This window comes from Nomascus leucogenys, chromosome 22a, assembly GCF_006542625.1.
Source record: "Nomascus leucogenys isolate Asia chromosome 22a, Asia_NLE_v1, whole genome shotgun sequence".
Taxonomy (NCBI): Eukaryota; Metazoa; Chordata; class Mammalia; order Primates; family Hylobatidae; genus Nomascus; species Nomascus leucogenys.
Window position 1 is genome coordinate 112,191,695 of NC_044402.1, and position 14,164 is coordinate 112,205,858.

Below are 14,164 nucleotides of genomic sequence, written 5' to 3' on the forward strand. Positions count from 1 at the left end.
ACTTGCAAAATACTAATATTATTTTGAGCGACAGACAATTGAAAAATCAAACTATGTATTCTGTAATACTTCATACCATCATCGGAGGTATTTTCATTGAGCTTTGGAAATAAGGATGGAAGCATGATTTCCTCAGAATCAGTAAATCAATAAGAGTGATGGTTTTGACTTAATGCACACACGATGCTCCTCTTGAAATCTGTGAGGCCTGCAGCTTTAAACATATCCACTTACCTATAGAGTACTCTTCCACCAATGGTCACCAGGTTAGAAAAAACACTGAAGTCAGTCATGTTTGGTGGCCATGACTGTATGTTCAGGAAACCTACAAGTGAAGAGTAGTAAAAATAAATCAGAATATCATTGTCTTAGTATTAGTGCTGATTTTTCTTGAAATATGGTGAAAATGTGTTGAGAGTTGGGAAGTGAGAAAGGGGTAGTGAACATTACTATTTTTGAAGCACTAGTACATATGTATTCTTCCAAGATTGAGTGTCCTACCCAATAAAACTGTGTATGTTGAAAGGTTTCAGTGACTCAGTTTGATTTATTCTTATAAATGCAAAAATGTAGTCTAACTAGATAAAGAGAAAAATATAGTTTCAATTTCTCTGAAATCTTTTACCTCTTCATCTGTTTACGTACGACATCAGTGTCACCCTTGTAGTCTAAGACATTTATATACATATCTTACCTTTCTCATTAGATTTTGCATTATTTTATGGTAAGTCCATGTCTGATTCATATCTATGGGCCCCATATTACCTACTAAGACAATGTTGAACACATTACATGCTTAATATATATGTGCTAAATAAGTGCTACATGTTATCCATGTTCAATAGTACTTCTTTTGAAGAAGTAAACAGAAAAACATAGGTTCAAAGATCAGTTGACACTTGCAAGAGTCGTAATGTCGAACTTTCAAAGATACTCATTTTGTAATTCCATGGGCTTTCAAAACATGCATAAAAGCTAACAAGACACCATCTTTAAAAATAATATGAGTTTTTACAAACTAAAATCTGCTTTGAAAATCAGTTGCTGATTCCAATCTTATGTGACTTTTTTTGTTTTGTTTTGTTTTGTTTTTTGTTGTTATTTTGAGATGGAGTCTCACTCTATTGCCAGGCTGGAGTGTAGCGGTGTGATCTTGGCTCACTGCAACCTCCACCTCCTGGGTTCAAGCAATTCTCCTGCCTCAGCCTCCTGAGCAGCTGGGATTACAGGCACGCACCACCACACCCAGCTAATTTTTGTATTTTTAGTAGAGACAGGTTTTCTCCATATTGGCCAGGATTTCAATCTTCTGACCTCATGATCCACCCGCCTCAACCTCCCAAAGTGCTGGGATTACAGGCGTGAGCCACGGTGCCCAGCCAATCTTACGTAACTTTTTTTAAAATTATATTGTTCATAGCACAACAGTTGCAATTTAAAAAATTACCTGTTATCTCTCTGACTGTCCGAAAGACATTCAGTTTCTCTGGATCTATGGCTTCAATTGCATTGTAAGGGTCCCTAGAAAATCAAGAAGAGATGTAGCCAAATTTAAATTTTATTAAAGGATTGAAAATATGAAAAATGTGACAATATTTTATTCAAATTTAATTTTAATTAGCAATAGGGGCATTATCAATGCATGTCTAAATTAATCTGTGCTAGATGTGGAGGAGGAATAATAGGTGTTTTGTGGAAATTTTTGATGTCACAAAATATGAGATTTTCATCAAAGCCTATTCTAGATCTATAAGATTATTCAGCTTCAACTGTTCTGATGAAATTCCCAAAGACGGCAAGTTCATGTATTAACCATTTTACATTATTTTGTTTTAAAAGCTTATTCTTGATTTGGAAGAATATATATAGTCTAGAAATAATATTATAGTGAGAACAACTGGCATTTCTGCTCCTCAAAGAAGTATACATTGCTATTAGTACCTGGAATTCGTAAGAAGGACAGAAACAAACACAAATAAAATCGACATTTTTTTTCTGTAGCTCTACGTTTATCTACTTGTGAATTTTCATAATATTTATAACATTGTCCAAAAGTCTCTCTTCATACAGATTACTTAGAACCATCTTGTTCCTATCTAGCTTATTCATATTTACGTTTATAACACAGGAACTATTCTCTTCCAAATATATGAATTCAAGAAAGACTTCCAGTTTTTTTTAAAGAAATCCACAGTAAGTTTTAAAATTTTATTACATTAAAAGACATTTCATACTATCCTAGGTAGAGACCTCATATTAATATATACCATCTACAGAGAGATTAAATTTTATCTATTGGCTACTTCTTGAAGACAGATCAAAACTTCTAAGAACAGTGATCTTAGGCTTTTTTAGAAGTATGTATCTACCTGCAGCAGCCAAACAAATTTTATTCTTACTGTGGACATCTCTTCTTTTACCAGTCTCTGAGAACATTCCTTTTTGGTATGGCGAATAACTACTAGTGATCCACTATATGCAGCCTTAATAGGGCTATCAATCAACATGTTCCACAATCCCCTGACAACAGATAGGCCTATGGCCTATGTCCTGGGGATTTATGTCTGAATCCATTGGCATTTATTCATGCCAGCATTCAAATCTTGAAAAGAGTATCAGTTCCAGCAACCTTGATCTCTGGAACCACTTTGTACTGGTTTCCTGAACTTGGTTCATCAGCATAGTCTTCCCTACTGCAAACCATTCCACATCTTAAAAAAAAAAAAAGCAAAAAAAACTTTGCTTGATTAAATTACTGTTTCAAACTAGGAAGTGCAATCAATACAATGTACTGCTAGTTTAACATGGAGTGCTTTATACTAGGCTCAAATACTGGATATTGCTGAGGTTGGAGAAACACTATAAATGTGTTTCCTTATAATTCACACATAAACTATTGACTAAAGTTTTCTCAATGTCATATTAATATCTCACAAAAGCTTAAAGTCTCAATTAAATGTTCTAGCAACTTTCTCTATTTACAAGCAAAGATATATGGAACAAATAACTATGCTTTCAATGAATATGAAGCCAAAAATGAAGTGTATCATGTAGGAAAACTCTTGCCTTCACTTTTTAATGTGCAAATAATTTTGTATACAGAGGAAATATCAACTCTGCAGTACAAGAATAAGCTTTCAACATTTGTTCTTTGATGAAAAGCAGTGTATAAACAGCTCAGGTCATATAATCAAATATCCTGGTTTTATTGCGAAAGACTCAAAATTCAGGGCAAGCACACAATAATGGGGTCAGTCCAAACCTTCAGTGAGAACACTTCCATGTTGCCAGGAATGACATGAATTCTGGAATGTTAACATGAAGCCCAGTGGACCACAGATATTTTATACAGTTAATTTTAGAGATTCAGGACCCTTGTAAAATAAGTTGACAGAATTCCACTCACTGACTTCAAAGTATGTCTTGGGAGTTGCATCCTATATAGCCACTCGAAATACACAGTACTTCAAAACAGTTAACTTTCCTAACTAAATTCAGAGCCATGCAAAAGAACATTATGTCTACCCTGTCATTGTGTTTGGTGATCCAAAATAAAGCTCAGGAGAAAGAGAGACAAACATATTTTCATTTCCACTGAAATCACTTTATTTTATCATCAAGCTTATTATTTCCATTCCATTGTCTAGCACCATTGCAGGATACCACGTAAACCCTTTCTTGCCAGTGTCTCATTCTGACACAGCATGAACATGCTTATTTGGTGAGCATTTTGTTACTCTAAGCACATGCACATCAACAGTGTAAAACATAACAAAACATGAAAGAAAAGTTTTCCTAACGATAACCCTAAGCACTAAGCATTCCCACAATTCCCATTCTAAAGAAGAAAATGAGTGCCTACTACTGTTTCTGGCAATGGTACTATGTACTATAAACTAAACATGCCAATTAACTTTCTTGAGCCTAATTATATATTAAAATTTTAATTGATGAATTTCCAGTAAATACATTTTGTGGAGAAACTTGTTTTTAAAAAGCATAACAAGCTCATTAAATTATTATTTTTGCATTTCATTAGTTAAAAACATCTCAGCTATTTTAATCAAACCATACGATCTTATTAAAAGCTGCTTAGTAAAATATTACGGGTAATGGAAATTAAATGAGGTACAACATTTCTTTAATTCACTGTAAGTTTTCTGCTTATAATACTCTGTATTGTTCACCTTTAAAATATCTCTCTACACACACACACACACACAAACACACATTACATTCATGACTATACTTGTATCTATACATATATAACATGTCTAATTCTACTGAATTAACTCTATAGCCATACTTTCCTAAGATGAAAGAGAAAGGCTTCAGAATATATGTTTCATGCTGGCATGACACTGAGAATAAAGAATACATCATAATTCATTTATATGTTTGTCCTGGAAAATACCTTATAAATTATACTTGAGACCCAATTATAATTATAATTTTAAATATTCCAGGTATAAGTGCTATGATTAAGGACAAATAATCCCCTGAACTAAGAAGCATGACTCATTGTAAGGAAAATTTTGCCTTTATTTGGTTTCCAAAAGAGTCTATATAAGACTATAATCAAGTCTGTAAAATTAATATTTGCTGCACAACATGCTGTGCTATAAACTAGACATAGGTACTGAGATTTTTCTTTTTCACTGCCTTCTTCTCCTCCTGTTTTGTTTTTTATTTTCATTTCTCTCTGTTCCCATCCTTCTCTCTCTCTCTCTCTCTCTTTCTCACTATCTTTCCCTCCTTCCCCGCACTTCCAACCTTCTATTTCATACGATTTGTTAATGTTTTACAACATGCCAGGCACAGGGCTGAGCAATTCAAAACAACTTTTGTTTTTAATCACCACAACAATCATAGGAAATAGGTATTTATTGTTCATCCATTTCTCAAGTTCTTTTATTGGAGGAAACCTAGCGTTTGACGTGAGAGAAAGCCACGCAACTCAACACAAACCCTCCAGGGTGGAGCTTCAAATCACGCTCCAATCTACTCTGGATCAAATTATCCAAGAAGAAATCCTAACTCTCATTTTCTAAGTTTATGTTTAAGACAAACTTGGTTTACCTTTCTACTTCTAATCCATGTAAGTTGATTTTCCATAAGTAATTTTTCACCTGGATGAATGAGCAATATTTTTCTCCTTAGAAGTCTGGGTTAGTCTAAAGTGGTATTCTTCCCATAAACTTGTAAATGTATGGTCCTTACTGCCTGATGCATTTTTATTTATTGGACTACCTGTTTCCATTTTTTATTGCATTTATTTATTAAACTTTCCTCCACTCTGGGCCAGAAGTGAATATACATACAAACATACATACATACATACATACATACATACATATATACATACATACATACAGAGAGATAGTAATTTTATAACTAGTAGAAATCTAGAGTTTTAATAATTATGTTCTATGATGAACCAAGACTAAAATAACTATTCTGAACCTCACTAGATAAAATATCTTTGAAACCTTTCTACCCATGTTTGATATGTAAGAATTTTAGCCTTGGCAGGTTACTTTTGGTGGTTTGCAATCTTTCTACTATCACAAAATTCTTTCAGTGTTTCTCAATGGGGGCAGCACCACCCCACGAACAGGAAGTTGACACATCTGTAGAGCTGTTTCAGTTGTAACAGAGACTGGGGGATCCTATAGTTTACAGGGGTTATCACAAGGTTGTTAACTGTCTCTTAAAGGATTGCATTGTGTTTTATATAACCTTAAAATGTCCTACTAGACATTTAGGACCTCATGTGTGCAAACTTCATGCTTGGTCATACTTTGGCCAGGCAGAATTCCCTAGTTGTGTTGCTCCAATTTCACTTAATCTTAGCCAAAATGTCCAGAAGCAATTTACTCCAATTTCAATGAAAGTCATTTCCCTCTTTCTTTTGTCATATAACAATGTGTCTGGCTAGTGGTTTTCTATTCCCAGTGGTCAGTTGTTCCTCTGCTTTTTATTTCCTGGTACTTCATACACAAAAATGCCTTCTAATCTCATTTTTCATAAATCCAAACTTCCATATAATTAGAAACTTGGCATTCCCCTAACAATATTTATTTTATTGTACCTTACTTTTTTGTATTTCTTTTAAAATTACAACTAGAGAATTATAATAATTAAAAATATATATATTTAGGTTACATTATCTATAAATTTTATTTCAGAATTGAAAAGTGGCAATTTTTTAATATATAAAAGTGGAATGTTGTGCCTGATAAGGATAAAAACTACTTGTCTAATGCAATTCATGTAAATATGATTTCAAGTCATTCCCCACAGTGAAAGGCTTGAGGCTAATTCATTTATTATTTCTAGGTGAAAGCATGCAATGTGAGTCAAGTGGCTCTATCTTCTTACTTCTCAGAAGACATTACTAGCATAATGTAATCTTACATTCATGTGGTATTTGGTTTTAAATATAGTCAAATTGTGGGTATATTGCTTTACTAAATGTCGTATATGCATTAAATTATGAAGAAGCACCTAAATATTGTCCCAGGTCTCCTATGCAATGGGGCAAGGAGGGTAAGACAGCAATGTAAATGGATTCAGAAGGCCAGTGGGGACTATGGTAAGGTTGATTAAGTGTGTCCCATCTGAAAATGACTAGTGTTACTGATGTGCTTTGGCTGTGTCCTCATCAAAATATCATATTGAATTGTAGCTCCTACAATTCCCACGTGTTGTGGGAGGGACCCAGTGGGAGGTAACTGAATCATGGGTGTGGATCTTTCCCATGCTGTTTTCATGATAGTGAATAATTCTCATGAGATCTGATGGTTTTATACAGGGGAGTTCCCCTACACAAACTGTCTCTTGCCTGCCACCATGTAAGACATGCTTTTCTCCTCCTTTGCCTTCCATCATGATTGTGAGGCCTCCCCAGCCATGTGGGACTATGAGTCCAACAAACCTCTTTTTTCTTTGTAAATTACCCAGTCTCAGGTGTGTCTTGGTTAACAGCGTGATAACTGACTAATACAGCTACCCAGTTCCAACAAATTGTTGTCATGTAGGAATATGGGCCGAGAATTACCACGTCTATACATTTTAAAAGGTAAGTAAAAAAAAAAAAAAAAAATTTCTTAAGACAGATACAACAATTATGGGGTGGCAGCTACATACATACTATTATACTATCTAACATGGGACTGTATTAAAAGCTACCTATAAAATAAACAGATATTTAGCAATAATACATATAATAATTGATTTGAATGAAAAGAAACACTTTGTTCTATTGTTCTTGCCATTCCTATTTGGATATATTTATTCACAATATGTTAAATTAGTTTGCTTTTAGAAATGATCTGATATATGTTCAGAGTAAGATTTTGAATTAAAATATATGAGAGATATTCTTTATCTGTGGCCTGCAGCACTAATATTTAGGGATTAAGTGGTAATATAGACAAATAGATAACATACAATGTTAAAATACTGACATTCAAAGAATACAAACTTGTTTGTTTTCCAGTTAAAACCAGTAGGGGGTTCTGTAATGAAGGAGCCCAGATAAATCAAGTTACAATTTTTATTACCAAAATGAAATTCATTTAGCAGCATCTCTTACAGTGGTGCTAGCTTCCCAACTTAAGGGAAACGACAAAAATAATACATCAGGACAAAGAATTTCTGGAAGAAGCTCAGGGGAATTTCAAGGTACTGATTAGTTTTATGTGAGACTTTTTAAAGGATATTAATTCATGTTTTCTCAACCTAATCAGTTAGAAGTTTGAAAGAATTTTCCCACCTCAACCAGTGATACTTTTTCCCCAAACATATCTAAAAATAAGTCAAGCTTGCTGAAAACTGTGGATTTGAGGAGAATGTCCTAAAATATAATTTCGTTTAAATACAAATTTATATTTTTGACCTTAAATAGTCACCAAACTAAAATTTGAGCACATTCCAAAATTAGTATACTGTCATTGCTGGTGAAATCAGGCCCTTGCTTTTGTTGGTGAGGAGCATTAATGAAAGGCGAAACTCTTCAGGTTCCAGAGGAATCAAATAAACAAAACTAAAGAATCTCTTCAGTTTTGTCTACACTTTGTAAAATAACTTGCACAAAAATTTAATACTGACCCATGAATACCAGTGACTAGAAAGATCAAATTCCCATTGATCTTGGTACAGTTTATGAATTTGTCAATGTTACTGGAATCCACGGTCTGAGCTGACATCAGTGATCCTGTGCCAATGCCATCACAAGCTGTAGAAACAAGACTCAGAGTTAGGGGATTGAGAAACTTATTTTTGGCCAATAAATCATTGCATCTTCATTATAATATAGCAGAGTATTTTTAATTGTAACAGACAAAATATATTACAAATTTTGTTTTCTAAAAAGTAAAATTATTCACTCACTCAACATTCACTACTGGTTCTGCTTTAAAAACTTGTCCCTGCATTAAAATCGAATGACCATGACTCATCATAGAAATTACATTTTATATCAAGACCCAGTATACACACACAACACATACATAAGTCTTACAGAAATTTTATCAATCAGTACTCCTCCTAACAACATACAATTATCTATTTTCTACTTTCTTCAAAAATATCATTTTTAATGATTTTGAAATGCTGGTAACTTTAGCAAAATAATTTCATAGCCTACATACTAATGGTCTACAACCTGCAGTTTTAAAAACAGTAGTCTAATGGAGAATATATGTAAAGAAAGAGTTCTAACGATGTGAATTATAACCAAAATCAAGGGCCATTCAAATATTTATGCTTAAATTGAACATGCTTTCTGAAGCTTCTAATTGAAACAAACAAACAAAACAATTTTTGTGTGTGGGTGGGGGCGGTGTATAGAGAAAGAGAGAGAGGGGATAAGGAAGAAACAGAGAGGCAGGGAGAGAAAAATACCATCTAAAAGTAAGTCTGGAGTTTGTCCTTTTCTAGGGCACTCCCTGATACTTTGAAAAGTTTAATAACATTCAGGAGATTTAGACTTTATTTTCATCTTGCTTAATTTAGGTTTCATTCTGGTGAGGAATTAGACTACCCACAGCTGGAAAAGATTCCTTCCTCCACTAAAATTCTATGGCATGAATTATCTGATATATTTATTTTAAACTTATGGTAAGGTTTCTTGTCATTTCATAGATCTCATCTTTTGAAATACATTTTTAAGACTTGGAGAGTAAATTTCATGTCCCTCTGCATCTCTTTTTATGCTTAGCAGATAATTTTGTATATAGTGGCAAGCAACTAATATGTGTTGTGATGCCAACATAACCGTGTGAACTCTTGTTTTTTACAAAGCTTTTAAGATTTGCTATTGACAGAATAACATGCAACTTTATTTCTGAGTTCCTATCAATGTTACATCTGAGTTTTTTTCTGGGCCATTTTAGTAGATATATTCAAACTCAATAATATACAGTGCTGTAAAAGTTCATATTTTGAGTAACTGTCCAAAATTACGGAAAGCGTGTGTGGGCAGTGAGAGTGGGTTTACATTGAAAAGTTGGTCTACTTAAAAGTGAATTAAAAACCTTGTTATATAGGCCCAGTTCTAACTAAATAATCTGAGCTGCCACTCACCTTTTGGGCAAATGTCCGTGCAAGGTTTACACATTTTAATCCCATTTTCTTCTACTTCCATCTTGGAACTAGGGCAAGCACGCACACAAGAACTGGAATCTACCACAAAGTTATCTGTTTTTTTTTTTTTTTTAAAAAAAAAACCACAAAGGTAAAATAAGCATTAATGTTAACATTCAGCAAACAAGTTCAAAACAAGATATTTTAGGGTTTAAAAATGATTAGCATCATTGATACTGTTTATGTATCTTCCCCTTAAACAACTCTTTGTTTAAATATCTCATCCTGAAATCGTATTTCCAGTCAAATGCAATGTGTGTTAACAACAACTAGTACTTGCTTGGTTACTGCTCCACTTCCTGAATTGCCCCCAAGATAGAGTAGATTTCTTTTATATACTTAGGAAACTACATGACATTTAGCTTGTGTGTTTCAGTAGTTCCACTTCATTTCGTGACATGATGCAAGTTTGAAGTCCAAAAATACTTCAAGTTCATGAAGCACAAATGAAGCTTAAGTTGAACTGCCTTGGATCAGAGTACACTTCACATCCAGGAGAAAATGCTTAAAATGTGTTCTATTTTTCAGTGGAGTGCCACAAAACCTTTCTCATATTTTTATATGAAGAAACAAAGTAAAATTGGAAAGGGTAGTACTTTGGAAAAGGTATATCAAATAGACAAGGAGCATTTTGTTACCCGGTACTTGGATTAAATGTCTAGCAGTCCAGTGACCTGGGATATGACAGAACATCCCCTCCAAAATAAAGGACAAATTATTGCACCTAAAGGCTCTCACAATAAATAGGAAACACAATACCTGCTAGGCCACTCTAGTTTTAAAAGCAGCATCCCTCCATGCCTGGGAATATTGCTCTGGCACAACATGCAATGTTGTGGAATGCTTACAGCCTTGAGGGGTGCCCAAAGCAGAAAAGGCATATGATGTATATCTAGGCTGTGATGCAAGCAATTTTGCTCCTTGAGCCATAAAATCCAAGAGGCTCTATGATATTGGAAGCATCTATAGTGGGAAAATATGCCATGTAGATTTATGGCAAGTTTCATCAGAAAATCACAACAGAGACTTCCAGGTTTTTAGAGCTAAGCTATGCCACCTGTAGCACAGGATTGCACACCATTTAATAAACAGCTTTTGACATGCTTCTGGGTCCTGGTAGAGATGGATCTTAGGTCAGACCTTATAGCCAGAATTGCCTATCATGAACAGGGTTTTGCTATAATGTCACAATGTCATCATATTGGGCAGGTCCAAAAGCATTCCATTGTAAAATTAAAGTAGGATATGTGTACGGGCAGAAGCACAAGTAAACTGCATAAGCAAATGGTTAAGAGCCCCCCATGTCATCCACCACTGGGCTGGCCCCTCTCAGTTATCTCATACCTATGGCTGTGTGGGGGCTGAGAGAAGGCACTTAGGAAAAGCTAACAGAGTAAGATACAAAATAGACTAGGTGTGTGGGTACTAGCTGAAAATGGATGGCAGCTTCTCTGTCTGCCATCTCACCTATGAGTGGACTTGAAACACAGAGACAAGAAAAATCTTACCAACAGACATAATTCTAGGTAGCGAAATTGATTACTCATTTTGTATGAAAAGAGAAGTTGCTTGACCTTAGAATATATATGAACTCATGAGCTTGTCCTGAGAGAAGAAATACTGGAAAATTTGAGAAGAAAGGGAATCTGGGGCAAAGAATCTATGGGAGTGGGTACAAAGTATGGAAAAATTTGCATTACAAGTCAATATCCACATGAAAGCATCCACCACAACCAAGAGTCACTTTGTTAAGATGATATCAAAGTCCAATCTTGCTTTCTTCCCTGCCCCAAAAAGTGCTGATTTTGAAACTGCTCCTTAATAACCTAATCTCTATCTCAGGGGAACCCAACCTGCAACAGGTGCATACACCATATTAAATAGCCATTCTTTCTTCAAGGTCTTGTGATATGGTTTGGATCTGTGTCCCCACCCAAATCTCATGTCGAATTATAATCCTCAGTATTGGAGGTGTGACCTGGAGGGAGGTGAGTGAGTCATGGGCGCGGCTTCTCATGGTTTAACACCATCCCCGTTGGTGCTGTCGTGGCAAGAGTGAGTTAGCATGAGATCTGGTTGTTTAAAAGTGTGCAACACCTCCTGCCTCTCTCTTCCTCCTGCTCTGGCCATGGAAGACATACTTGCTTCCCCTTCACCTTCACTGTAATTGAAAGTTTCCTGAGCCCTCTCCAGAATCCCTCATGCTTCCTGTACAGCCTTTGTATCTTACATAGCCATGAGCCAATTGTATCTCCTTTTGTTTATCAATTACCCAGTCTCAGGTATTTCTTTATAGCAGCGTAAGAACCAACTAATACATCTTGGGAAATGCGTTACAATGAAACCCTTTCACATTTCTGCCGAATGGAATAAGCAAATATTATAATTAGTCTTATATCAGTTAGATTCAAGTTTTGCAGCCAAATGAGTTTCAGAAAATGCATGTTTGGAGTTTTTAAATTTCAGAATTCTGGATTAGGAAATGTAGACCTGCATTTAGAAGCTTAATGTCCGACTGGGCACAGTGGCTCATGCCTGTAATCCCAGCACTTTGGGAGGCTGAGGTGGGTGGATCACCTGAGGTAGGGAGTTCAAGACCAGCCTGACTAACATGGAGAAACCCCATCTCTACTAAAAATACAAAATTAGCCAGGCATGGTGGTGGATGCCTGTAATCCCAGCTACTAGGGAGGCTGAGGCAGGAGAATTGCTTGAACCCAGGAGGTGGAGGTTGTAGTGAGCCGAGATCGTGCCATTGCACCCCAGCATGGGCAACAAGAGTGAAACTCTGTCTCAAAAAAAAAAAAAAAGAAGAAGAAGCAGAAGCTTAATGTCCTTGTTTTCCCAAGAAAGCTTCAATTTGGCAAACCAAGCCATGTAAGCCAGGCCCATCAGAGATTTAAATTTTTTCATAGACAACTACTGAAGTGCTTTAAATTAGCCTGTAGTTTGAGACACACAAACTAATCTAAGAAAGGAAGACTGTCAGTTACCACATTTAAAGTAAATAAGTCATGTAATTTCACACAATAGGTCTTCATGTTTAGCCACTTACTACAGTTTGGAGTTGACAGCTTTCAGGTGAATCGCTATAAAGGATATAGCAAAGAAAAGGGGAATTCTCTAGTTCAAATTTTCCTGGTACTTCTGCGTTCACCCTACCCTTGGGCTTCAATCTAAGGACTTGAATAAAAGAGAAAGCACCAAAAAACTCCAAGAAAGCAGTTTTGACTGTCTTTGGGAAAGGCATCCTAATTTGAAGGTAGTAGATTAGGTAGTAGTATAACACACTTCTAAGAAAAGGGAAAATATCATTTAGCCCCACCCTACAATACTGCCAAGCCCTCAGTTTTGTAAGGATGGTACATGGTGACGTATAGGGTGACTTTAGATAAGAGGTTATTAGATGAAAAGGACTGGTGTGAATATTAAAATATTTAAGATGCAAAATCTTTGCTGTCTTGGAGTTAGTGTGTCTGTGACTTTAAAATGCTAATTAAGAGACATATTAAACACACATATATATATAAATAAGTCAAAGTACAATTTTTATTTTAATAGATATGAACATGTTTGATAACAATGACTAGAATTGTGTTTTCAAAGCCTGTTTAAATAATCTACCCCTCTCGGCCTGGCGCGGTGGCTCACGCCTGTAATCCCAGCACTTTGGGAGGCTGAGGCAGGTGGATTAACTGAGGTCAGGAGTTCAAGACAGCCTGGCCAACAGGGTGAAACCCAGGCTCCACTAAAAATACAAAAATTAGCTGGGCATGGTGGCATGTGCCTGTAATCCCAGCGACTCAGGAGCTGAGGCAGGGGAATCGCTTGAACCTGGGAGGCGGAGGTTGCAGTGAGCCAAGATTACACCATTGCACTCCAGCCTGGGTGACAGAACAAGACTCTGTCTCCAAAACAATAAAAAATCTACCCCCCTCATCCTTATATCCTATCTCTTTGATTGTTATAATGGCTCTGGAAAGAAAGGAGGGAAGATATATATATTTTTTGAGACAGAGTTTTGCTCTTTTTGCCCAGGCTGGAGTGCAATTGCATGATCCCGGCTCACTGCAACCTCTGCCTCCTGGGTACAAGCATTCTCCTACCTCAGCTTCCCAAATAGCTAGGATTACAGGTGTGTGCCACATGACTGGATACTTTTTGTATTTTTAGTAGAGACGGGGTTTCACTATGTTGGCCAGGCTGGTCTCAAACTCCTGACCTCACATGATCTGTCCACCTCAGCCTTCCAAAGTGCTGGGATTACAGACATGAGCCACCGTGCCTGGCCAGAAGATATAATTTTTATAACCCACATCTTAAAGAAGAAGAAATAGAGAACTAAAAGTGTTACTTAAAAATCACATGACTAACAAGGGAACGAAGCCACAATCCATAGCCACTCTAATCCCATGTCCCTTATATAGATTCAGTGTCCCTTATACAGACTGAGTATCCCTTACCCAAAATGCTTGGGACCAGATGTGTTTCAGATTTCAGAATTTTTTGGATTTTG

The 14,164-nt window shown here is 35.9% G+C and overlaps 1 protein-coding gene across 2 annotated transcripts in view; it reads right to left on the bottom strand.

Moving 5' to 3' along the window:
- Positions 1 to 14,164, bottom strand: part of ERBB4 (erb-b2 receptor tyrosine kinase 4) — a 1,163,189-nt gene that overhangs the window by 330,230 nt on the left and 818,795 nt on the right. For both annotated transcript variants that reach the window (XM_003254031.3, XM_003254029.3), the window contains exons 8-11: positions 9,589 to 9,702; positions 8,113 to 8,239; positions 1,448 to 1,521; positions 235 to 325 (exon numbers count right to left, since the gene is read on the bottom strand). In XM_003254031.3, the coding sequence (XP_003254079.1) occupies positions 235 to 325; positions 1,448 to 1,521; positions 8,113 to 8,239; positions 9,589 to 9,702 (406 nt within the window). The remainder of the gene's footprint in view (positions 1 to 234; positions 326 to 1,447; positions 1,522 to 8,112; positions 8,240 to 9,588; positions 9,703 to 14,164) is intronic.